Genomic DNA, 26,416 nt, shown 5'->3' with positions numbered 1-26,416 from the left:
CGCTTAAATTTTTTGTACTGTGAGAATGATAAAATTGTATATATGACTTGAATGGTAATGATATTTGAACCCCACTCTGTTACAATTATGTAGGTTAATAAGAAAAATAAATCTTCATTCATAAAATGCTTTATTTCTCACATAGATTGGAATACAGTTTTGACAGGTGTTAAGTAAATAGGCCAAATTATTACATACAGAAAAAAATATTAAGATTTTCTAGAAAAATAATTTAATTGTCACATAACACAGTGCTTTCACTCAGATTCCTGCATTTTATAATAAAAAATAACTTTAAAAAATACTTAATAATAAGATCCTTAAATACTGACTAATCGTAATCTGACGTTTTCTACACATTGGAATTTGCAGCTGCATCCATTTTATCCGATTCTGTGGCCTCTATTTTCTTGTTTTCTTCAATTCTTGAAAAATAAATTAAATACATAAGAAAAGGTTCATTTTATCATTTTTAAATAAAAAATCACTAATAGACCCACGGATCTTTCCTCCCTGAGAAGAAGTTAGGTAAGCAGACAGCGACTAGTGTTACCCAGACTCAAATGTGTTCACAACCCAAGTTATTTGGTGTTCAAAGACTAAAACAGAGCGCAAATATTACACTCGATTTTTAAGCGAGACTGATTAAAAGAACCTATGAATTTATTGCTGCGCATATCAAACCAGAAAAAGTTTTATGTTCAGGTTTAATGATTACAATTTTGTTGTAACAAAAATATTCATGAAACTGTGAAATTCCTTGTTGTATGCGTGATTTAAATTAAGATCGGCTTGAACCGGGTTGTGGTTGTGTTGCGAACTCACGGATCAGAAGTCTGAGGTTCAAACCCTGTTTTACTAAAACTTAATTTCCATTTACCAATAGCGAGTTATGCATTTACAACTCGTTGAAAATGGGCCCAAAAATTTAAATATTTGGATAAATTGGAAATATTTTTATTTATTTTCAAAAATATAATTTTATGACTCAAAAATACAAAGTTAGAGCTAGGCCGCTAGTGGCTAGTGTAGCTAGCTACTACTATCACAGTATGAATACGGATGTTCCCAGACTACCAGAGTTGTGCACGAACACATGTACTAAATGTTGAAGCTTACTTTGCAGATTCCACTTTTGATTTGGCTTCAGAATCCTCATACAGGTTGGTATGAATCACAGATTGAACTTTAATCTCAATGTCTCTCAAAGCGTTATAGAATATTTTTGTGCATATCTGAAAGAATTGAATAAGAATGATAGAAAACAAGAAACACTACATAGTTTAATTAAATATTTTTTTTAAATACATGTATACAGAACAAAAAAACACATTTTAAAAATCATAATTGTACTATCAGTGACTCAAATAAGTTCCCGCTGTTTCCTGATAGATGGTGTTATGGCTTTTTTACATTGGGCAATACTACAGTATATGTTATTCCGCCGAAGTGTAAACAAAATATTTTTTTCATAGAAAAACACGTCAAATTTCTGGTAAAAAAAAGACTACTTGCGGTCAGTTTTACTGCATTACTTTTTTTTTTATCGGCCACTGAAGCATATAGAATTCTTGTAGAGACTTACGGTGGCCATGCTCTAGCGGAAACAACAAGCAGAGATTAGTTTCAAAGCTTCATTTTATTTTTTTTAAAACCACTGAACTTCCACATTAGAGTAGCAATGCAGTGCCTTATGCATCACTGAGTGCAAATGGAGAAACGATGACGATAATTTTAATAACAAGATATTTAATTCGTTTTAGGAACATTTAGCCTACTTTTATATAATTGGATGGAACAGTTAAGAATTTAAACTTACCGAACTTTTAGTGAGCTGCGTTTGCGCATCAGATAATTTGGATTTGCTTTCACTTAAATCATTGGAGAGTGTATTTGTGACCTGCGCTGATTTGTTTTGTTTCTCCAACAGTTTAGTATTCTCACTCTTTAATTCCACGAGCCGAGCCTCAGTGTCCAGCCGCGCTTGTTCGCTCCTTTTTAATTGGATTAACAATTTCTCAACATCCAGGATCCCTCCCTTGTAAGACACTATCAAACCTAGAAAAGAAATAAAAACACCGTTCAAAAATGTATATACTAAAATAAAACAAACATTGAAATACAGAAGACCAATCGAGTGTTTATAACTAATTTTTTTTTTAATAAAGTGTCAATTAAAAAAAAAAAATTAACATTGAAATAAATTACCTTTGCTATGACTGATCACGGAAATAACACTATAGATGTATTACTGTGATTGCAAGATCACACCAGGGCGCATGGCCCTGATAACAATGGGAATTTAATAACAATTGGATTAAAGCTAAATTTTCTGTAATGTGTAAATTTGTGGGGAAATTTGAAGCATCTTAGTAAGTAACTTGTAATTAAATATGTCAATTTATCTTTGTAATGTGAATATTCAATTTTTCATACAGAAAATTTGATTTTACTTTATAGACAACTAATCTGAGCCTAGATTTAATATGACATACAAGCAAGAGGATTTTGTAATCTGCGCTAGAAAATTATATTATATATTTTGCATTTTTCATAGATTTCTAGTGAAAATACACATCTGTAGTGAAAAATAATTACATCCTCAAGCTGTCTTGAGTTGAAATGTTTTCCTTATGGGAGACGTGAAATGATCAGAGAAAAAATAAGACTTACTGTCATTTTGCTCTATTTTAGCTTTCTTTTTTGGTGGTTCAGACGTATCACTCTGTGCTTCTTCACTTTTGAACACCGGTAAAAGCCTTTTATTCCCGGCAGCCAGTTCAGATAGGTCTGTGTCCTTCATTTCTGCTTCAGTTTCGGGTACTTTATCTGTTTCTTCTTCTTCTTTGGGTTTGTCGGTAATATTTCTGAAAGAAATATATTTTGATAAGCCTATTTAACAGATTATGATAAAATTATAAGTAAACTTATCAATGAAACTTCTTGGTTTAGTTTTACTTTTTATTATTTTGACCAAAGAGCGCTTTTGCCGAAGTGGGCATCTTCAAGACCAGTCTTTGGAACTATGGAGTTTTATCAAGAAATATCAACAAAAACGGCGGCCTCCGTGGTGTAGTGGTCAAGACGCTTGACTAACACACGAAAGGTTCCGAGTTCGATTCCCGGTGAGAACACAAAAATTAAAATGTGATTATTCTCAAGCCTGGGTGTTTTGTGATGTAATTCACTACTTTAATTGGGCCTCCTGGCCTGTTGTGGTGCAAAAATAAATAAATAAATAAATAAAAAAAACATTAATACTATTTAATAGAAGTTATAAGACAGCCTTCATGCGAGGAATCCAATATTATTGCCATAGAGTTGTGTACCCCGGGCTCCACTAGTTACGTAAGTGTTATATGTCTTAGTTTCATAGCTGTTGAGCAAGTTTTTTTTCATCTTCGAAGTGCTTCTTAAGTAATTTATAATAAAATGTGTAGTTGTTTAACAGAAAGAATTGCGCAATGGTTAAGTACTCGATTTTTTATTAACGGATTTATACCATTATTCTCATTCCAATATCCACACCTAATGGAGCATAGAGCACTGCATTGGTTCACCATTAAAGCAAATCTCAATCATTTTCGACATACAAGCAAGATGTCACTCTTCAGATCCATGGATTATGAAATATTGTGGTGTAAATTCATATTTTTAAATAAATATTGGTCATGTTGGTAATCGACTTTAAAGCACGGTGGTCACTGGACTAACCACATGGTGAATTTTACGGTTATCAATGTTTTCATATTGTTTTTGAAAAGTAAGTAAATTGTAAGATTATAATATAATACCTATAATAGAAGGAGTCTCGGGTGACCACTTTGGCAACGAGCCTGCGCACTTGAGCTCGGGAGAGGTTTAACCCGAGAGTATAGAGTAGTTCCTCCATATCTTTCTCGAATATATAACCACAGTGTGTGGTGTCGAAGTATACAAACGATAGCAAGAGCGGTGCGTCTTTAGTGATCAGCTTGGGTCTCTCCTTCTTTTCTTTCTTGTCGCTGGAGATGGATCTCTTGTCCATACTGTTCTCGTCCTCAACGACAGGTGTACCATCCTGGAGGTAAAAAAACTTTAATTACTTTTTTATCGTGCATCATTCATATGAGAAAATGAAATTTGATTCATTCCATTCAGATAATGGGCATTACGATGCTATCTGATTTACAAGACCGCTAAAGATACATGGCATAAACCAGAGCTAAAATAAAACTAATCTTTTGTATGTTTACCTTCTTGTCATCTTTTTTCCTTTCTGTTTTTTTTTCATCATCTAATTTCTTATCCTTATCTTTACTATCCCCCACCTTCTTGGGATCTCCCTCCTTTTCCTTCTTATCGTCTTTTTTGTCTTCTTTCTCCTTCTTTTCCTCTTTTGGTTTATCTGGCAGGACATAAAGGGCTTTGTATATGTTGAAGCCAAAATCTCGCATCAACATCTCGTTGAAAAGTTCAGCAAACAATGATACCTGAAAAATGTAACATTTATTGATATGTATTTGCGTAGCCGCCACCGATGGGGTATTATCAAAAAAATAATTACTAGCTAAAAAAAAAAACAAAAATCAGTCAGATAAGTAGGAGATTGGCAGTAAAATTATTTTTAAATTAGCTTATAATTAAGCTAAGTAATCCTTGTTAAATTTTGAATTTTCACATTCCCACTTCAACAAATACTTTGGTCCCCACAATATCATGAAGTAAGAAAACTTCAGTCGACTGTTTGCAGATATATACCATAATAATATTATTTATGTTTTCCCGCATTTTACACTGAAATGTTAAGGTCCCATTTTTATCATACATTTTCATACAAATATTCCTATCAATGAAATTATTTTATAATAACTGTTTAAACTATCTTCTTTCCATATGATGTTTAAAACTTCAAATAATATTTCTATTGCCGATTTTTTAAACTTTGCGCATCGTAATTTGTTGATGTAAAGACTTTATTATTCCTAAACATGTGTCAACTGCATGTCACAATTTAGTAAAATGTCAAAATTAGACACCTAAACAAAATGGCCAATTACACTATGCACCTACTTTGAATTTAGTGAGACAATAATTTACACATTTTTTTATTTACCTCGATTTTATTCTTCATTCATGCGGCGCGCAACTCGGTGTCTTTTGACAGATTGAATGAGTTTTGAAAAATTTGCAATGTAAAACCGGGGTTATGAAAAATGTAAAAAACGTTAATTGGGGGAATATTTTAATGAGAATGTATGGAAAAAAATGGAACCTAAACATTTCAGCACAAAAAGCGGGGAATTGAGGAATGTAAAAATTAGGTTTCACTGTATATTCAATTCTCAATTACATCTTGATAAAGAAGCATGTTTAATTATAATAATAAAAATACCAATATAATTTTATTTCACTATTATTTTTAATTTTTGTTAGTGACCGGGTTTTGTTGAGACCGACATCGTCAGACTGGTGGGAGACTAAACAAATTTCTATGTTATAAACAAATCAAGATTTATAATCCCTGCTTGCACTTGTATACAGCATAGAAATTTGTCTCTTCCACTAGTCTGACGATGTCGGTCATGATTACGTCACGGTAAAGAATATAAATAAATGTGGAATAAAATTAAATATGTACAAGTAAAATCTCGTTTTTATGTTCCTCAATTTTACGTTTTCCCACTTTTTACGTCGAAATATTTCCATCCCATTTTTTTCAATACGGTATCATTCAAAACATTTAAGTTTGTTAGTGAAAATTCTTGATGGAAGTTCATTGTAATTTATTATATAAATAAATAAAATTCGAGACCAGTCTCGAAGATGTCGCAAAAGCGATGAGACCGGTCACTGGATATTCCAAATTTGTGGATTAAAGTATCACTCGTCTTTTATTTACATAATAAATTATCATTCAAATATTCCCCCCAATTAACGTTTTTTACATTTTTCAAACCCCGGTTTTACGTCGAAATTTTTTCATAACTCATTCGATCTGTCAAAAGACGAGCCGCGCGCCGCCGCGTGAATGGAGAATAAAATCGAGGTAATTAAGAAAGTGTGTAAATTATTGTCTCAAACTAAATTTAAAGTAAGTGCAGTGTAATTGACCATTTTGTTTAAGTGTCTAATTTTTTACGTGTCAGACGTTTTACTAAATAGTGACATGCAGTTGACGCATGTTTAGGAAGAAAAAAAGTCTTTACATCAATAAATTACGATGCAGAAAGTTTAAAAAATTGTCAATAGAAATATTATTTGATGAAACATAATGTGAAAAGGAGATATTTTGAACAGTTATCATAAAAGTGTGAAATTGCCATGATGTAAATGACAGTTGAAATTTTGTGGTGCCATACTAAAAAAAATGATACTATATAAATAAAATTTCCCAATATTTAGGGAAAAAATAGTGATGGTTTTAGGTTAAGTACCTAGAAAAAATTAATTAAACATGTACTTTTTCAAAAATACAAAATATTTTTAATTAAATCATTGGTTAATATGAATAATCCCCAATTATGAGAGTTCTTACAATTTTTCTGCAGTAAATCGTCTAGTACAATAATTATATTTTAAAGAAATTTCATTTTTTAGCAAAAATTTTCATTTCCTCACTTTAAGGTTTTCCTCAGTTTTACAGTTTTTTGTTGCTCCCTTGAAAAACGTAAAACGTGGGTTTTACTGTATTTTTATTATTATAATTAAAATGGAGTTCCACCAAAAAATGTCAGTAGAAAAACTCAGTCTATTAAAAAGGATGATGTATTGTCTAGTTCAGAAAACGGTCAGTAATTAAATAAATAATAAATGCTTTTATTTTAATTATTAAATGAAATTATGTATTTGATTCTTTAATGTCAAATGCAATGCGAGAAACTGAAGTTTTACAATAAAAAAATGTTACAAAATATTGCAAGAAATATAAACAGAGATGGAGAACATTTTAGAGAAGGAAATACCTAAGTCTAGGAATTTATAGGGCTTATAACCTGTCATTGGCTGGATTAATTTATCCAGTCTTTTGTCTTCAAACATCTGGACAAACTCAAAATATTATAATTTTTCCCTTGAAGTTAGCAATGTTTTATTTTATATGGCATCTTTCAAACAATCCGAAAAACTGTACCCGTCACCAGTGGCTACTCTTTTTCCAAGGTTATTTAAAGGCTTTCTTCACGGCAGGTACATATGTGCAAAAATCTTTCCACTGCCACTTTTAAAAACTTTCTGCATTGTAATCATAATATAGAATTCTTTAAAACGTAAACAACAAATTTCAGTCCTCTTAAAATACCCCGTGATTCTTCCTAAATGTGTCAAGACTTTTTTATGCTATCCAATAATTAAATCAGGAACTATTTTTTACCTCAAAGGAATGTTCTTTGGAATCCTCTTGCCTGTAATCCAACAGTAGGGAGAGAGTCATGACGGTACAGTCGAACTTCCCAGACTTGGCTGTACGAGAGGGGTGAACTAGCAGGTGGGGGGATTCTGGAATGGACGCGAGTGCCTTTTTTATCTGCTTTTCTTTCTCCAACTGTTTCTGCTTGTCTTCATCCTGAAGAAACACAATACTTTACTAATTAGAAACCATATTACACAGGGTATTCAATATTAGCTATTAAGATAACGTCTGTATGGAGCCAATATGAAGTGTTGTGGAACCACCGAGTCATCTTCGCCTGAGCGAGCGAGATATAGTATTTAAATTTTGACATGTGGAAAAAGCATATAAATATTTTGAATATCAAAAACATTTTTCACTTTGTGTTTTTAAATTTGTATAAACCATTTAACCGGTTTCAAAGTTACTAACTCATTATCATGATTTATACTACTAACTTTGAATCACTTTCAATATTTTATAATTTAACTGAAAAAAAATGTTGTCTTCACAAATATGTGTAAAACATATAAAAGTTATTTAAAATGACAATTACAATACACAAACGCACTAATATTGCAACAAGACAGTGGGAGAGATCTTCATAGATATTGCATTTTATTTCTTATAACTTATATGAAATGTCTTCGATACCTAAATGAATATAATAATACCTTTACTAGCAGTATTTTCCCTAAAACAAACCCCACCTTGTACCATACTGGCACCACTCGGAACTCCACTCATTCCTTTCCTCGGCAACTAACGTTATTTTATATTTAGTTCATAATTTACACATACATATAACTAGTGCTGAGTAAAAACAATCATAAACCTTAGTGGTTAATTTTATTCTCAAATAAGTTAAGTAAATTTAGATTGATCTTGATCAGGCAAAACATTACCTTGAGTTCTTCTGTAACGGGTTCATCTTCTATAGTGATGACTTCAGTGGGTTCCATGTCTCCATCTTCTTCCGCGTCCATTTCTACTCCGGACTTATCTACAGCTTCTTCTCTCGCCAGGACCTTGTTCAGTCGTGCTACCAGTTGAGACTTCAGACCTGTAAATGAAAGATGCAAAATAAAATATTTTGGGTAAACTAGAACAAATTGACAGGGAAAGGTTTTACTCTTATTGAAATATTTGAAGACAAATCTAATTTCGTTTAAACATGGCTGACCCACGATTACAAGATCATCTTCCGAGATCAAATCACACATACCTTTGTTGCTTATATTCCTGGCCCACAGTTCCTTTCGAAGATCGGCGACAGACATGGTTTTAGGATCCAGCTCGGAGTAGAGAGTGGGTTCTTTTTTGTCAACGTCTGGCACGATAGTTTTTTCCGTCTGAAAATATGAAACATAAATGAAGAACAGCGCTGGTGGAACTCGACGGTAAAAGTCATCACATTCTGCATTAACGGTGAGTTAAGCCAACAAGCGCGAGATCATTCACAACAGTACAGTATAAGTAAATATAAGGTAAGAGATTGAAAGGGCGAAGCGGGTTGACAAGTAGTTTCTGGCTAGTTGTAGCTTCGGCTTCCCTCTGGGTCTGGGTCCTGAGTAGTGAATACAAACAGTGAGTGTCAGTGCCTGGTCAGCCGGGGGCTTGGGGGCTGCATAGCGCGGGCGGAGGGCGTCCCACTCCAGGCGTGTGGGTAGGCAGCTCCACACGTCGGGAACATATATCACCACGGTCTCTACTCGCGCCGGCACCACCCGCCCTCTCCTCGCCGTCTCTCCTCTGCGGTAGTAGAGCTCCACAAAGCGGTACCTGCGTGATGGGGAAGCAACAATCATTACTGCCGGGCCGCGCCAACACACAACACACACAACACGAGCTCGAGCGGCTCGCTACATCCCTACTACAAATACCGCATCTCGGAATATACACTCCTCCCACTATAGAATACTCGCACTGAGTCAATAACAACAAACAAGTATATCGTATCACGCTGACGTAAGCGTAAAATACGTTTATCTGCCACTCTCATCTCATAACTTGAGATGCGTCACATAAGAGAAACACAAATATATCTATAAAAAAGAATAATAAAACAGTCTGAAAGACAATTGAGTATAAACTATTACAAAGATAGTTTTTCTTTAGTAAATGAACATAACTAATACATACTAAGCAGTTACGTTTCTGCTAATCAATAGAATGACAAAAAATATTAAAATATTCATAAGAATGGAAAGATAATTTCCAATATAATTCATTATTGTCGCCTTTATGAAAAATCAAGTTTTTAATTTCTAAATTGTAAGCTTGGTCTAACTAAATATATAAATAAAATCTAGAATTGACAGTATGCGACATTTAACTATTTAAGTAAAAATAAAGACAATTTGACAGAACACAGATACTTACCATTGTGTACAATTAGACAAATCAATTCCTGTATGGGCTTTACAAGTCCTTATCGCAGTCTTTATTAAGACTGTGGGATCCGATTCTGGGTTAGGACCATCCATAGACGGACTCCACGGGCCACCTATAGCCATTGTTTCGTTCTTCCCCCGTAATCCGACCAAAAAATTTATTAACCGAGTCGGGTGAATAAATTCCCTCTCATATTGATCTTTGGACTTCTCTTCAGTTGCTAGAGCGCAACATTTGCGATACACTTCTTCAAGAGAGGGCATACTTAATAACATAACCTGGAAAAAAACAAACATAATTATTATTCATTGAGACTCGACACTAATTTAATAGAGAACTATATAATTATAAATTAGCCGACATTGTGAAATTTCAGCATTTCGATTTTCGATAGTTGCGAAATAAAAACAACGTGGTGATCAATGTTTGATAAATGATTTATTTTTTGGGTATTTAAGAATAAAACATTATTGGATGAAAATAGTGCATATTATCTAAACAACCATGATGTTTAACTACTTAGTAATATAAATATTTTTAAAAAACAACAATTTTGATAAGAAAACATCATTATAATGTCAGTTTATTCAATTTCCCGAAACCTGAAGCTCAAAATAATAAATCATAAAACTAAACCAGGTTGTGGTCCCGGGGCTAGTGTTTCTGACTCACGGATCAGAGGTCTGAGGTTCGAACCCCAGTCTGTCCCAATTTGATTCCCAGTTTCTAATAGTGAGTTATTTACAACTCGTTGGAAATTGTGACAAAATTGAAATATTTGGATAAATCGTAAGAACACAAATATTTATTATATAAAAAAAAGGAAAGTTAATATCCTTAAGAATATGAAGAGTGGCAGAGTAAAAAAAAAAACCTTTTTTAATAAAAATGACTTAAACAGTTATAGCTTTGTAATTAAAAAGAGAAATAAAACTATTTACCTTGGCACTGAACAAGTAATCCACATCAGTTGGCTCCAAAACTGTATCATTAGTGATGGGATTATCCACTTCCTTGGGCATCACGTGGAAGTAGCACGGTTTATCGAGGGCAAACGGAGAATTAGGAGGAAAAGCATCAATCCAACGGAACTGGGTATTAAAAAAGTCAGAAGGAATATACAGGTTTACGTAGCGCCTTCTTATTTCTAGTACATCTGCTTCAGGGCTAAAAAACAGTAATCAAAAATAATTCATGTTTGATCCAAAATAGCTTAACAGCTTAGATATCGAGCCATAATCGCGAAGACATCAAAACCGACAGGAGCAATATTTTACGAGATAATATTTTTTCTTCTTAATTATTAGTGAATATACTTCGAGAAGTTTTGTTTCAAAATTTAATTCATTAACATCAATAAAATATGTAGTCAAAACAGTTTGATTCTCAGTGCATTCCCTGTTTATTGAGAGGAAGAATTCTCTCATAAAAAAAAATTGACAGTTACGGTGTTTTGGCAAACATAGCTCGATGATGAAATAAGAAAATCAAAGCCCTACTGTACGCTCACTTTCCTAAGTAAACCTAATCTAATATCTCTTTGGTAACAAACTTTTGTCATATTTCCTTTTAAAATTTGTAGTACATCTGGTAATTAATATTTCTTTGAAGTTTCATTAACCCAGCTAAATAATTGTTGGTACTGTGACGGAAAGAGGTTTTTTTTTAATTAACTTATCAACTTTAAAGTAATTTATCTTAAAATTATGATTTAAGCTCAGTTCTTTTTACCATCAAAAGACTAGGAATTATCAAACACTCACATATCAAGGGCTATTTTAGGAACTTGTACCAAATATCTGGCAACGGGTCTGGTTCTTTTCCTCTGTTTAGAAGGACTTCGGGTCTTCTCTTTCTTTGCATTTGGAGACATTTCCGCAGAGATTTTGTCCTTTTCTCTGTCATTAAGCTTCCTACGGTTGATATTTTCAATCTGAAATGTATAGAGCAAGTAGTTCAATTTACATTTGCAAAATTATATTTATAAATATACAGCTATTGAAAATCTAATGGTTCTTACAGCAGTGAAAAATACTTTTTGTGCAAGTGAAGTCATAAAACATAGTAAACTTTATTTGTGTTTGGTTGACGAAAATAATGGGGCATTTTTGTAAATTGTTTTTTATTATTCACTATTATTTTTTTTTATTATTTGAATCTTGAAGTAGGGGCCACACATAAACATATTCTTATGTGGGCTCTATTTGTGTTTGGTTGATGAAAATGAAGGGGCATTTTTGTAAATTGTTTTCTATTATTCACTATTATTTTTTTATTATTATTTGAATCTTGAAGTAGGGCACACATAAACATATTCTTATGTGGGCTCTATTACTATTCACTCACTTTTTTTATATATTTATACATTATTTTTTGTCCAAATAACCTGTATGTAAACTGTGCAAATTGGCTTAGGCCATTCAAAAATAAATAAATAAGGTAGTTTACACATAAGACTATGATGGGGTCATTACTAACAATTATTTATGGAAATGAACGGGTTGGGACCATGATATTATTTAATCGGTTAGAAATTGTAACAAAAAATTTCAACACAATTTAACAAATAATAACAGGCTTCTTCCCTGAACAAAATATACTATTTTACAACTCCAGAGAATGAGGAACTTCACCCCAACAGGAAATTTGTACTACTTTGAACGACGTCACTGGTTCATATAAACCAACCGATGATACAAGAGCTGTGAAGGATATCAGGATTGCTTACCGTAAACGAATCAATCGGAAGAAATGACAGAGAAGAACCTCTTACGTCACATGCGGAGTTATTTCAGAAATACAAAACTTTAAAACATCATAGCGCTGATAATATGATATGTAGAAATAAAAAAAGACTGAACTTCCTCATCGATACATTGGAAGCGTGACTACACAATCATAAATAAAATGCTGCTTTGTAAAATCGTGCAGATATGGATCTAAAATTGAGGGTGCGAGGATTATTATTGATGTATTCATTTCATTTCAAATTACAAATTATTTACAGTTTAGTCTTAGGATGTAGTAAATACAATAATGTATATTATAGACAATGAGGAAGTTCAGATTTTTTTATATTATATTTATTTGTTAAGAGAATATTAACCTAAACCAGATTTTTTTTAAATTATTTTAATGTATCGTATTATCAGCGCTACCATTTTTTTAAGTTTTGTATTTCGGAAATAACTCCACGTGTGACGTCAGAGGTTCTTCTGTCAGATCTCTCGATTGGTTCGTTTACGGTAAGCAAACCGGATATCCTTCACAGCTCTCATATCATCGGTTGGTTTATATGAACCAGTGACGTTGTTCAAAGTAGTGCGTTTTTATTAAAATATTTATTCCAATTTTTTTTGTACATTTTCAAGAAACTTTGCAGTACAATTTAATGCTCTAATTTTAACTGTGCAAGAAAACATTTTTCGAATCCAATTTCCCATAGGGCTGAAGTTCTTCATTCAATATTATCGCACACTGCATTTTACAAGCTTCAAAAATAAACTGCAAGTTCGTGCGATATCAACAGACAACACAAAATTTAGTACTAGAGATTGAATAGGAGACAGGATACAGAGGCCTTAATATTTTTTATGAAAGAAAAGGATTCGTACTGTGTCATTTATGTAGGTAAGATTTTTTAAAACATTTTTCATGAATAAATCGATGAAAATCGCACTGATGGCCAACAGTACAGTATAAAATGGTATTATAATTTAATTTAAATGAATTAAATTGAATTTAATTAAATTAACTGGATTTAGTATTTGCAAAACCATAGTATTTGCAAAACAATAGTATGTAGTACAATACAAAAACAATAGTATTTAGTATTTGCAAAACAACCTTTCTAGGAGCATCGCTTCTCGGTCTGCCGTGGTCAACTCGGGGATTTTGTTTCCTGTCTCTGTTCCCCCGTGATAAGTTGGAAAAACTTCCATTGTGAGCATCACTCGGGGGCGGGACAGCGTTGTAGCCACTGTTGGCCATATCGAATGATTTTTTCCCAGAATCCCTAGAAGCCGGAGCCCCCTTATTAGTTGGTAACACTTGTATTCGGGTAGCATTCCACTTGAACGGCATATTACTATTAAATGAGGCCTCCACAAGAACCCGGTCACCGACGACCGGATGAGACCCTTTAACACACGCGCTAGTTTGGAAGAACACATCTTCGTCTACGAAGCCAAAATCATTGTGAGCCTTGGTCACTGTTCCAGTGAAGACTCTTTGTTTGGGAGGATTATTGTTTGCACCTTGGCTCTGATTGACAGTCGCGGTATTGGTAAAAGCGTTGGGGTTTAAAGCGCGCGGAGTGGGATAGGTTACTACTCCCGATTGTGAAAACATCTGCCCTTGGTTGAGAGGCGACATACCGACACTGTTCGGTTGCATTTGCATTCCCAAAGCCATATTTTGTTGTTGCAGAATGTTTGGCTGATAAACGGACTGCGATTGCTGGTACTGCATCATTCCGGGCTGGGATAAACCTCCGATGCTGTTTTGACCCAAAATCTGCTGTTGTTGCATACCAGGTATCGACTGGACCGCAGAATTTCTGGCCCATGGCGGATTTTTAGAAGCTCCATACTGCTGCATGTTACTCATAGTTCAAATTAAAATACCAATTCTTTATCAATTACGAAGGCGTTGCGGTGATGTCAAACAATTTCATTTGAAAGCTATCAAAAATTACCGGCGAATGCTAAATTGTCAAGATTATCTAACAATAACAAGTAACAAACGAACGCGAAATGTAATGGCCGTTTCCGGATCCGGAAACAGGAGTCAAATTTTGCTTGTGGACCTATTATAAAAAGAAATTATACAGTCTTAAGTAAGTACTGAAAAAAAAGTGACTTTTTGTTTATGGAGCCAACGAATATTAAAAATTCAAAATTTATTTCATGTTTGCCACAAGAGGCAAAATAAGCTATTTACAGTGGGGTCCTGGTACTGACGTTTTTGTATGGAAGTGAAGTATGAAATGTATGATAGTTGCGCACTAATGTCGAGATTTGTGCAGTATGCTGAGCTAATCCAAGAATTATCGACAAAGTTAAAAAAGGGGTGCTACGTTGCGTTAGTTTGGACATGTAGAGTAATGGACCGAGAAAAAATGACCAAAAATATTGACCACGCTATATTTGATGGATGCATAAAACGAGAAAACTAAGAAAGACGGCACGATCAAATCCAAGAAACGCTTAGAGACAGACTTCTGAAAAATTAAAATAACTAGCATACGTGCATGATAATAAGTAAAAACGAAAAAAATGCGGTCTGAATGCAAATACGGCGTGGTGTTGAATTTTATCATCTCTAACTACTCCTACGGGGAAATGGCGTGACGATTTATTTTATGTTTTAAATAATTACATAGTTTCAAATAATTAACCATACCTACATTTAAAATTTACTAATGAAGTAATGTTGGTTTGGCGGGTAGTGTAATTAAATGGTTGAACGTTATGAATAATTTTACAAAAAATTACAGTCAAAACAAAACAACTCTTCGAGAACTCAATTTACTTCTTTGATATGGTCTCTCAGATATACTTTCTTGACATACCGCATCATTCTTCGGTGGGTAATAGGGAAATATCATGTGTTTAAAAAATAAAAAAATAATAAGGGCCTATGAAATATTGTTGACCAAAAAATTGTTTTGTGCTTCTAAAAGCATAAAAATATTTCAAATTAACAATTTCGAATGGACGCAAAAACGGTTCATTGCATTGCTCACGCTCCTAATCCGTCGCGATTCGATCAAATTTTGAACTTTGTTTATGATCATTTAAATTTAAATATAACATCGTGACGAATCTTGACGTCACAATTGACAAGGTCGAACATGTCGCGTTTTTGAGTAGACATATTAAAAAAAAAATCTATAAAATTTATGTATGGAAATATTTCAACACACAATCTCCATGTTGATTTGAAAATACGCTTAATTTTTCTTAGTCCATTTCACATGTTTTATTGGTATTCGTAGTATGTGATATTTATCTATTTTTTTCTGTTCAAGGTGCCTGATTTTGAATGTAGTATGAAGGTAATAGATACCTCCTCGCATTAAAAAAATCGTCTTCTGTGATACCTCTAAAACCTAAAACATTACTCAATATCATGTGATATCATGTGATATTGAGTAATGTTTTAGAAATGTCAAGAATGGTATTTCACAATCCGAAAGTCATATAGTGATGATCAACACATTGCCATGTACATAAAACTATGGAGATAATTCCTTTTTTTATTTTTTTATATTTAAATTGTTATATTTAATCCCAGGACTTTTCTACCAGGCCGATTTTTTTTTAGCACCACAACAGGCCGTGAGGCCCAATCACAGTGGTGAATTACAGCACGGTACACCTAGCCTTAAGAAAAATCACATTTAATTTTTGTGTTCTCACCAGGAATCGAACCCAGAACCTTCCATGTGTGAGCCAAATGTCTTAACCACTACACCACGAAGGCCACCGAATTAAATTAGTGCATGACAAATATCCAAAAAAGTGGTTAGTTCCAAACAACATTCAGATTGGCAATACTATCAAAGTTATGGAAAAATGATATATTTCACCGTTTTTGTCCGTGGGTTACATGTCATTAATAATGCGCGGTTCTTTAATTACGCATTTATCATTGGACGTTTTTCCGGCAATTTTAATACTTTTAATATTGTCGAAGTATTATTACTTAGTTTAAAGGATAAACTATTGATATGCCACTGAGGAAAAAACATTAAAAATGAGTTTTTGTTGCACTGTCACTCGACAAAACCATCTTGTCAAGAGCTCTTTAAAAGTAAGTATGATATTAATATCTCATCCACTGCATAATCCTAACAATAGTTTTAACTGATTAATTATTAAATATCACAAACATTATCCTATTATTGAATTGAATTGATTGAATTATGTTTTATTTACAGAACGAAAGGCTGTTGATAATATATCGATATAATAAACCAATACTTTAACCCCGGCTCTTATACTTCACAAAAGTTAACAGATAGAAGAGTTGAGGAAATGAAGATGTTTAAACATAGGCACAACGCTTAATGTTACACAGTTTGTAAAGTGGCTACTTCAACCAGCCAATGACAGTACATACGCCCAGTAAATAACTAGACTTCCATATTTCCTTCCCAAAATGTTTTCCCTTTGTTGCAACAAATTTTGATTTGAATATCGGATACTTTTTACCTTGAGAAATCCCGCTAGTCGAAAAGCTAGTAAGTCATAAAACAGTTTTATTTATTTGTTTCAGAGTTGAGAGACAAAAGAATTCACCGGACTCTGATCTCCAGTCAATTGACATGAATTATTTGACATCACATCATCTGACTTTCTTGGCGAAAATAGCCCGTAATTTTTATTATTTATTCAAAATAAATATACTGAGTAATAATAACAAGATCTTTTATTTAATATTAATATTATTTAGAAGCTTCGTGTTTTGTTTTTTTTTTCTTTTTTGTTTCGTTTTTTTTTTTGTTTTTCTCTATTTTTTTGTTTTTTTTTGTAGTTTTTGTTATTGTTTTTTGTTTTTTTTTGCTAAATAAATCCAAACTTGCATGATGTTTGTTTTTTTTGTAAACAACAAACATCATGCAAGTTTGTTTTTTTGTAAAAAACAAACATACAAGTTTGTTGGATGGTAACTAGGAAGTTTGCTTTAAACTTGCCTCAAGTTTACAGAGTTGCAATCTCAAACTTGGGTCAAGCTTGAACTCTTGATACTTCAAACTTGAAACAAGCTTGAGGCAAGTTTAAATTACTATCTGAGTAACGACGAAGCACTTTACTATTTTTTCGGGAACTTTGTAAAATTAACAAACCCTGTAAGAGTTATTTTAAGAAAACAAGACCCATTTAAAAAAATACAATATTCACAAGTAAAACCAAATTTTACGACAATTATAGTTTTTTATATACTAAATACAATGCCAAAAAAGCATATATTTACTTGACGTGTAAGGCCACTCCAAATCGTTCGTTCAAAACTCAAATTGTTATAAAAAAACATATGAAAATGAAGGTTTTTCAATAATAACCAGGGGTGGTATTCTGAAAGCAAAAGCGCGCGTAGAAAACGCATTTCTATCGCGTATTTACTTACTAAATACACGCTAACAGAGCGATCTCTTCGCGTGCAATTCCGTTCAGAATACCAGCCCTGCTGTCTTCAAAATCATATCCCAAACGGATTTACTCGGAGTAACCCCGGATTAGTTTATTTTGAAAAAAGAGAAAATAAATATAATGTAAAAGTATATACAAAATAAATAACATAAAGTTCGTCGATAAAATGAAATGAAAATATATTTATTATTCACCAATAAGGCTCTGGCATTTTTTTTGTATTTCTTTAGAGTGAGAAAATTTCAATCTACCAATTTCAGAAATTAATTTTTTATACGATCAAAAATTCCTTTTTTGTGAGGACCACTGCAATTTATTAAAACTAAATGCCAAAGATGTCAGTCATATTTCTGAATCACACGAAAACGTTGAAAACACGTTTCGCTATGCGTTTAAAAATAACATTATACCTACGTACTTTGGTTGGAGCGGTGGCATGGCGGTGCCTTGGAAGTAGAGTGACGTGAGATTTGAAAATTAGATATAATAATTATTCTGCATACTTCATAATTGTAGGTATAAAGAAAATATCTGCTTTATTGTATCTATGAATTGAATATACATACAAATCATCTACACATTTCTTATGATTGTGTTACATAACAAAATAGCTTGTAAAGTAAAATCCCTATTATTGAAAACCGTTTAAAAATATGTAATGTTTTAATATGTTTTTAATATGCAGATAAGGTTCGTTTCGTTTAGATACATAATATTATTAACTATAATACCTTATATCATTGAGCACTTAAGGGTTACCACTATCAGGTCCTGTTTTGTTCATGTATTTATTTTGTGAAGGAAGCGAGTAAGTAAAATGAATTCTGAGTTTTAGTAGAAATTTTGCTGATGACTTTTTGTGTTATTTGAGCATGGACATACAATTACATGTATTTAAGATTAAATTTATTCGTTTTGTGGGGAATGTCATTGATTAATATTAAATGAATTATACTATGAAAGTTAAAACTATTATTTCAAATCTTAAATAACCCGCCTTTTGTGTGATAAACTTTTTGTATGGCCTAACCTTTTATTTGACTTCCGCAGTAACAATTCGCCATTTCCTGTGCAATGGCTCTAGCAGTGCTTGCTCGACAAGCGCGTTCTGTTTCTTCCCAGAGCGCGGCCGCCATTGTTACCGGCAACCGGTATACTTTTAGTGTCAATACATTTCGCGAATTTGCTAGCAAAATGGTCTTGCCCCGTGTGTTTTTCGACATGACAGCAGATGGTGCGCCCGTCGGAAGGATCGTAATCGAGGTAATCGGCTATATATTTTACTTTCTGTGTACTCTGTCAAAAACTATTTCGCCCATTCGATTCACACGCCGGTCACGCTATTGTGTCTCCCGACTAATTAATTATCTCCATCGAATTCAATTTGTAATTATAACCTATTTGTAAGGTATTTTTTTGTTCCATAAATGTTATTGGTCACGTAATGAGACAGCAAATTTTTATTTTGAAGACCGTCCACGTGCGGCGAATACTAAGGCTATTCGCGATCTTAAAAAACCCTTTGCTCGCACCGTAGGAATGACGGCGTATCGAGACCTGTATTTTATTATTTATTTCACGCATTAAACAAAAATTTCCCGATTTTCAAATAGTATCTTCGTGTTATAATAACTTCGTTTCGTTTTTACCAGTTGCGCTCCGACGTCGTGCCGAAGACAGCGGAAAACTTCCGCGCTCTCTGCACGGGCGAGAAGGGCTTCGGCTACAAGGGATCCACCTTCCACAGAGTCATCCCCAACTTCATGTGCCAGGGTGGAGACTTCACCAACCACAACGGCACCGGTGGCAAGTCCATCTATGGCGAGAAGTTCGAGGATGAGAACTTCACGCTGAAGCACACCGGCCCCGGAATCATGTCCATGGCCAACGCCGGCCCCAATACCAACGGATCCCAGTTCTTCATCACCACCGCCAAGACCACCTGGTTGGACAAGAAGCACGTCGTGTTCGGAGAAGTAGTGGAAGGGATGGATGTTGTAAAGAAGATCGAATCTTACGGAACACAGCCGGGTAGAACGACCAAGAAAATCGGCGTCGCTGACTCAGGCCAGCTCTAATTTTCAAATCTTCGTTCTACCAAAAATATATAAGTATACATAACACCACGAATACCTTCCTTTGTTTTTCTAACATCGCGTATGAAGAATGTTTTAACGCATTTATATTATTTTTGCCTTACGTCATTCCATTCTCATGTAGCGAGGTACCCCTTTTATTAAGATTGTTCAGTAATATTTAGTAATAAATATCAAATCATGTTCTCTTCCTTTTAAAATAAAGAAACAAAGTCAACATGGGCGTTTTTATTTATATATTATGTCGGTTGTCTGTGTTATCCTTATTTGTAAGTTACGTGAGTGTATGATTTAAAAAAAAAACTTGATCCGCGAGTTCTGTATGTTAAAGATGTGAGCGTGTGTGAGTCGTATTCTTGTAAATGAAATGTGTAAATTGTGCATAATATGGAACTTTTAGAGTTTGGACTAAGATTTTATTAGCATATAATTTGGTTTCAAGCTAGATTATGTTGTCATTTCTTAACAATATTTTTTAACTGCCGCGGTAGTGTTAGTTGATTGGATGGAGCGTGATCATTGTTACGAATGTCGATAAGGATGGTTTTTCCATGCGTTCAAAGTAGCGCGGTGATAGTGTTGGTGCGAGTTAGGCGTGGAGTGTGGAAAATTCCGATGGATTGGACCTGTTTTACACCTTTAGCGCCATCTAGAGAGAAGTGACTAACTACCAGTTTCAAGAAAAGGTTCGAGTCTAGGATGGATCTAGTTATCCGAACACATAGATGTCTCTATCTACATCTTTTTAAGATGAATTTTTATTCATTTATTTACGCGAAAAGGTTTTTTTTTTTTTTAATTTTCGGTAGTAAATTAAAATAGTAATAAAAATCATAAAAATACGAAAAGAGTTAAATAATTTAATAAAAAATTAAGGAGATCTCATGAAAAGCAACAGACTTGAAGAAAAATATGGATTTACATCGAATGATAAATGTTTTTTGCTTATATCAATCGATTATACGCCATATTATATTAAATAGGATTTTCGTCTCTCGAAATATCTGTCAATTTTGATTTGCAAAATTACTGTTCATTTAACACAATAATTGCTTAAATAATACAATATTTTTTTCGGTTTTTTAATACATCGCTTGATAAATTTGGGGGCCTACAACAAAAACTAACAACGTTATTGATTCTATCATTATTATCGTTACAAATTAAATAGGCACTTTTGATTATAATGATGCCGTGCTTCTTGCCGGGAATCGAACCCGAAGCCTTAAATAAAAAAACTGAGAATCGATAAAGTTTCTTGATTTAGTTTTAAGTACATATAAATAAAAAAGTAAAACTATACCAAGAAATCGAATCAGAACTATGGGGTTTAGTCAAGAAATATCTACAAAAAACTGAGGTTTAATATGGGATTATTCTCATTATGAGCCTCTTTTTTATGCTACGTAGGTATATTAATTTACCGTCAACCTATGAATTAAAAAAAAAAATTATTTCATGTTTGATTAAAGAATGTATGTCTTTTTATGTGTTGTAAATTATAATATGTACTTACATGGTATACTTAATTGTAACACTGTATTAGTGACTGACCGAAGTTTCGTTTTCGGCAAATTAAACGAGTTTTGGCCGCAGTTTCGGTTTCGGCTCAGTCGAAACCTGCGGTCGGCATGTGTCGGATTACTTTCAGCTGTACTCTGGTGGAAAATCAGCACAATAAAATATATCGGATTGTTGTTTATTCAAATAATTAGGGATTGTATTTTTATGTTTATTTATGAGTATTTTTTACTAAAAACTAGACCGATTTTGTGATTTGTTGACTATGGTTAGCAATTCTAAGATCTTTCATGTTTATATTTTTGTAATTCTTTTGCTAATTTATTTTATTTTATTTATTAAAAGATAACAACAGCCACTGTAACAAAAAAAATACAATATTTACAAATAAACCAAAATTATAGGCCAATTATAGTTTCCTGTATATAAGTTAGTATAAGTTTGTCCAAATTTTTGTAGACGAGGACTGGAATAGACTCCCTGGGGAGCTGTTAATATTAACATATTACATCCGAGATAAAGAACGTTTTGGAGTCGGGTAATATAGAAGTCTAGGCATCTACACGGCTTATGACCTGTCGTTGGCTGGTTTAAGTGGCCACTTTACACTTTACACACTGTGTAACATTCACCATTCTGCCCATATTTGATCATCTATATTCCTTCAATTCTTTTATCTATTGATGTTTGTGAAGTTAAAGAGCTGAAACCTTTATTTATGCGGGTGAGATTCATCTAATTGAATAATTTCACCTACATACTAGGCAACGACTGAATTATTTTTTTAAATTTCTATACTTCTTCATGAACCAGGTGGATTTATCAACAATATTTTGAGCTTCTACAAATTTTTGTAGACAAGGACTGGATTCAACCCCCTAGGGAGCTGTTTAATGTTCTCTAAAATTTTCTTCATCTCTTTTGTAATATGTTAAATACAGTAAGTTATGTAATGTATAACATAACAACGAACTAAAACGCGCTAAAAGTAAATAAATTTACTCATTAACTTAATGCTTTTTATCTCATTGTGTATTTCATTTAAATTAAATTAAAATTTTAAATTTTGTTTATTCAGAAAAACAACAGCAATACAAAAAAATATACACAACATTATAAAAAAAACAACATAAAATGAAGCCAAATCAGTTTTCCACATAAATACAATTATAAAAATCCAGTTCAGTTAGATATTAATTCATAGAAGTGCATGTGTGCGAGTTTTTTTTGGTGTGAGGATGCGTATGTAAAAAAAGTGGAGTGTGGTTTTGGTAGGTATGTGAATATGTGTGTGATTGTATATGGGTTTGAGGGTAGGTTTATGGACAGGGTGAGTGTGTGTTTGATATGAGTGAATAGAAAAAACTTAAATTTATAATGTAAAAATATATTTTTTTATAAAGAAACATAATTTTTTTTATCTAATAGTTTTTTATTTTTGGTTTCAAAGTGAATTCACTGCAGTTAAATATGCCTATGATATTGAAAAATACATTATAATTACGCGTCAAGCGAATCAAAGGAGAGTTCTGTGCATAGTTGGTGCGAACTGTAGGTACATGGAAAAGAGTAACACATATTTAAGTTTTAACAATAAAAATCCCCAATTCTTGGCGTTTTGGAGTGACTTTTTAACTTTTTAATTTAATAAGTTTCGGTTTCGGTCGAAACTGGAACAAAAGCCGAAATTCAGTTTCGGCTGAAATCTTGTTTCGGCCGGTCGGTCGCCACACCAATTTAAAATGTTCATATCTATTTTGAGGCACCGCATGTTTAGTTTGCAAAAGCATGAAAAACAATGGCAAACAAACTTATTTGACTTCTGTTACCTTATTTATGCGTCTTGTTTATATTATCCATAGATTAAAATGATATACATGCAAAAATAAAACAAGTATTAATACACCAATTAATATTTTATTTCAAATATGATTTTAACTATAATTTTCAAAACATTACAATGACCGGCATCTTCTAATGTCTATGATAATAGTAGGACAACTCGTAACACCAATAATGTATTTTAAATATAAATTATCCATTTTACGTCCTCTTAATACGAATGTTTTAAGCGTATAGACTCCCACAATATTTATGATTTTATAGTTTTCAAAGAGAACAACATTTCTTAGGGGGCACAACAGACATTTAGGAAAACAGTCATTACTAGTTTTAATATAATCCTATTAGCATCGATAACATTATCCACAAGTCATGGAAACATACTTTCAATAATTATTTTGCATACTTACATTAGGTAATTTATTGCAAGAGTATCTCACATAGCTAATTTATTTTTAACGTTTATGTAAATAAATTTTAAATTATTCGAGAACGAAAATAAATAATCCATAAAACACTTCTACAATGCGTTGTACTTTATATACAAAATAATTGTACAGGCGTACTTAACTGAAAAGGTGTGAAAGACATAAACTAAACATATGTACCAATAAAACAAATCCTTAACACGTGAAGCGTGAATTCTGTGAAAGAAAATGAGAAACTCAAGATAATGGCCAAATTTAAATTATTTTTTTCGAAAAAGTTTTGAAATAAATGGTAAAAGCTAAAAATACCCATTATTGTTTAATACAACGTTATTGACAAATACATTATGCGTAACAGTGAAAAGAAAACCCACCGCTATAATATATATTATGGAAATGTTACAATAAATTATTCATTTACTCTACGAATGAAGATTAAAATTAGATACAAAAACGATAACGTTTGACTGTAGAAACATTGACGATTGGAGAGATGTCCTCACTCCCCACAATAAAAAAGAGTTTCCAATGTTATAGATGGGACATTTATATAATATGTTTGCCATAGAATATTATCATATTACAATTTTAAATTGGAAATGTTATACGTCAAAGGTTTATAATTATGACTGAAACTAGCTTTTATTACCGTATCATTTTCTTGATTTCTAAAAGACATGTTGTGAATCATGTTTTGTAGGTCTATAATTAAATTATAAATTACGTATTAAAAAAAAATATATATATATTTAAATGTACAGCAAAACAATAAAAAAAAAACAATAAACACATTTAAAAAAATCTATAAAATAAGAATAGTTTCTATCTAACAGGTATAAACATAGTATGGTCGAAGGTTTATTTACATAGGATTGTCGATAACATTACATAAATATTATAGTATCTAAATAAAACAACTTTGTTTTTAACCACCAATTTTATTTGTTTTTAACCACGAAATTTGTGGTTTAAAACAAAGTTGTTTTATTTATTTTATTATAATAAATAACCACAAAGTTAGTGCTTCAAATATAAACTTTTTATTATAGTATCTCATTACGTCATCCTTAGAAATGTATATTTTAGATGATTTTTACAGCAAGTAAATAAAAAAATCTTTCCATCATTCAGTCAATAATTTTTCTGTCACAATATCACTTCAGAATAAATAATAAATATAGTCATTTACCAGGGGCGAATCGTCAAAGTAAGCGATTATGCACAGCTTACCATTATATTTGACTTTAAATTATAATAATTTATAGTAACCATGTTTATGGGAAAATATATAAAGTAATTGTTATTTATCACCGTTTCAATCACCGTTTATATCTTTCTACAAAAAAATATCTATAAAGTGCGCCCAGCGCCAGCGCCCAGTCCATTCTCACTGAACGATAAAACTAGCCGATTACCTCAGCTTATTCTTCCATACAAAAAAGTACACTGTATTTTTCGTCTTTAACCCAAGTCGGCTTTTTTAGTACTAAAACAAACTTGCAGATTACAAATATTTTTAGAAGATTCTCTATTTGGAAACTAGTATTTCGAATTTTTTTTCCGAAGGACTATTTTTCTTTGATGGGATACCGTTGACATATTTTGTATCACATAGGACAGGTGGCGTTCGCAGTGGCCGTTTTAGGCATTATTCATTTTAAAAGAAATCAACCAGCGCTCAAGTCTTGACAGTACTGTCAATGACAGATCATAATGAAAATATTTGCTAAATGTCATTGTGGTATGTGATAATAAACTTTTGTATGAGTTTAGTATTCTATTAAAATAATGTAGAATAAAGCTACGTATATCGCGTGGTTAGTAATAATTGTTGTTTGAGTTGATTTTCACAGAACCACAGAAAAAGTAGTAATTTATAATTACATTACTTACATGTTATGTAAGTACTTATATGTAGTACAAATTAATGAACATTTTTAATAGATTACCTATAAAATAAATCACGGCTCGCCACTGTGACATATACACATGTTTCGAGAATACTACACAGTTAAAGTAGGTAAAACAATAAATTAGAAAACCTTTCATTTTGAATAGACTGGTTATCTAATGATAATAAAAAATGAACGCTTTATACATATTAAAATAAAATTATTTGATTCAAAGTACTGTGAGATTGAAGATATCTAATGTTAATTGATTAAAATGTTTTTTCTATTTTTTTCTTACTAAAGTTGGATGTTCGTTTGATATAAGTATTATTATTTTCATTGATTTGAAACGTGATCTTTCAATTTGTTATTTTTTGCTACAACCATAACAAATAAATAGGCATTGCTATATAATTATACTATGCACTGTTTAGAGTGGCTAACACACATTGAGTTTGACACATTAATTTTAAAGGAATCTGGTGTTATATACCTACACGTGTGTTGTGATAGTTGAACATTTAGTAAAACATCAATTTATACATAAAATCTAGGTTATATTACAGCAAAGTCAACAGCATATTTTACAGAAAAACTTTCTATTATGTCTATATCAACACCCTTCAGATTTGTTAAAAAAATTATTTTGTTTATACTGAAAAAATGGACAGCCAGAATTTCCAAAAAATCATACAAAACGGAATTTAAACATCTGAAT

At 32.4% G+C, this 26,416-nt stretch overlaps 2 protein-coding genes across 3 annotated transcripts; one reads left to right on the top strand and one right to left on the bottom strand.

The window, feature by feature from the left end:
• Positions 1-113: 113 nt before the first annotated feature.
• On the bottom strand, positions 114-14,521 carry LOC148271495 (cell division cycle and apoptosis regulator protein 1-like). 2 transcript variants are annotated; one of them, XM_088241326.1, is made up of 14 exons: positions 13,610-14,521; positions 11,527-11,696; positions 10,705-10,930; positions 9,752-10,041; positions 8,971-9,151; positions 8,595-8,721; positions 8,275-8,432; positions 7,352-7,543; positions 4,236-4,472; positions 3,795-4,060; positions 2,674-2,867; positions 1,820-2,058; positions 1,120-1,235; positions 114-425 (listed from the first exon to the last, which is right to left on the bottom strand). In XM_088241326.1, exons 1-14 carry the CDS (start codon positions 14,369-14,371, stop codon positions 353-355), a joined length of 3,231 nt encoding a protein of 1,076 aa, XP_088097452.1. In that variant the 5' UTR covers positions 14,372-14,521; the 3' UTR covers positions 114-352. The 2 variants fall into 2 exon arrangements, with proteins under 2 accessions (XP_088097452.1, XP_088097454.1); XM_088241328.1 differs by lacking the exon at positions 8,971-9,151.
• A 4,518-nt stretch (positions 14,522-19,039) lies between these two features.
• Positions 19,040-20,232, top strand: LOC148271494 (peptidyl-prolyl cis-trans isomerase). The gene is made up of 2 exons (XM_088241325.1): positions 19,040-19,182; positions 19,572-20,232. Exons 1-2 carry the CDS (start codon positions 19,114-19,116, stop codon positions 19,995-19,997), a joined length of 495 nt encoding a protein of 164 aa, XP_088097451.1. The 5' UTR covers positions 19,040-19,113; the 3' UTR covers positions 19,998-20,232.
• The last annotated feature ends 6,184 nt before the right edge of the window (positions 20,233-26,416 follow it).

Source organism: Micrasema longulum, unplaced genomic scaffold, assembly GCF_059751315.1.
Source record: "Micrasema longulum isolate JH-2025_06_02 unplaced genomic scaffold, ASM5975131v1 h1tg002835l, whole genome shotgun sequence".
In the NCBI taxonomy this organism is placed as follows: Eukaryota; Metazoa; Arthropoda; class Insecta; order Trichoptera; family Brachycentridae; genus Micrasema; species Micrasema longulum.
Note: the sequence above shows the minus strand (reverse complement) of the source record. Positions and strands in the feature narration are given on the sequence as shown.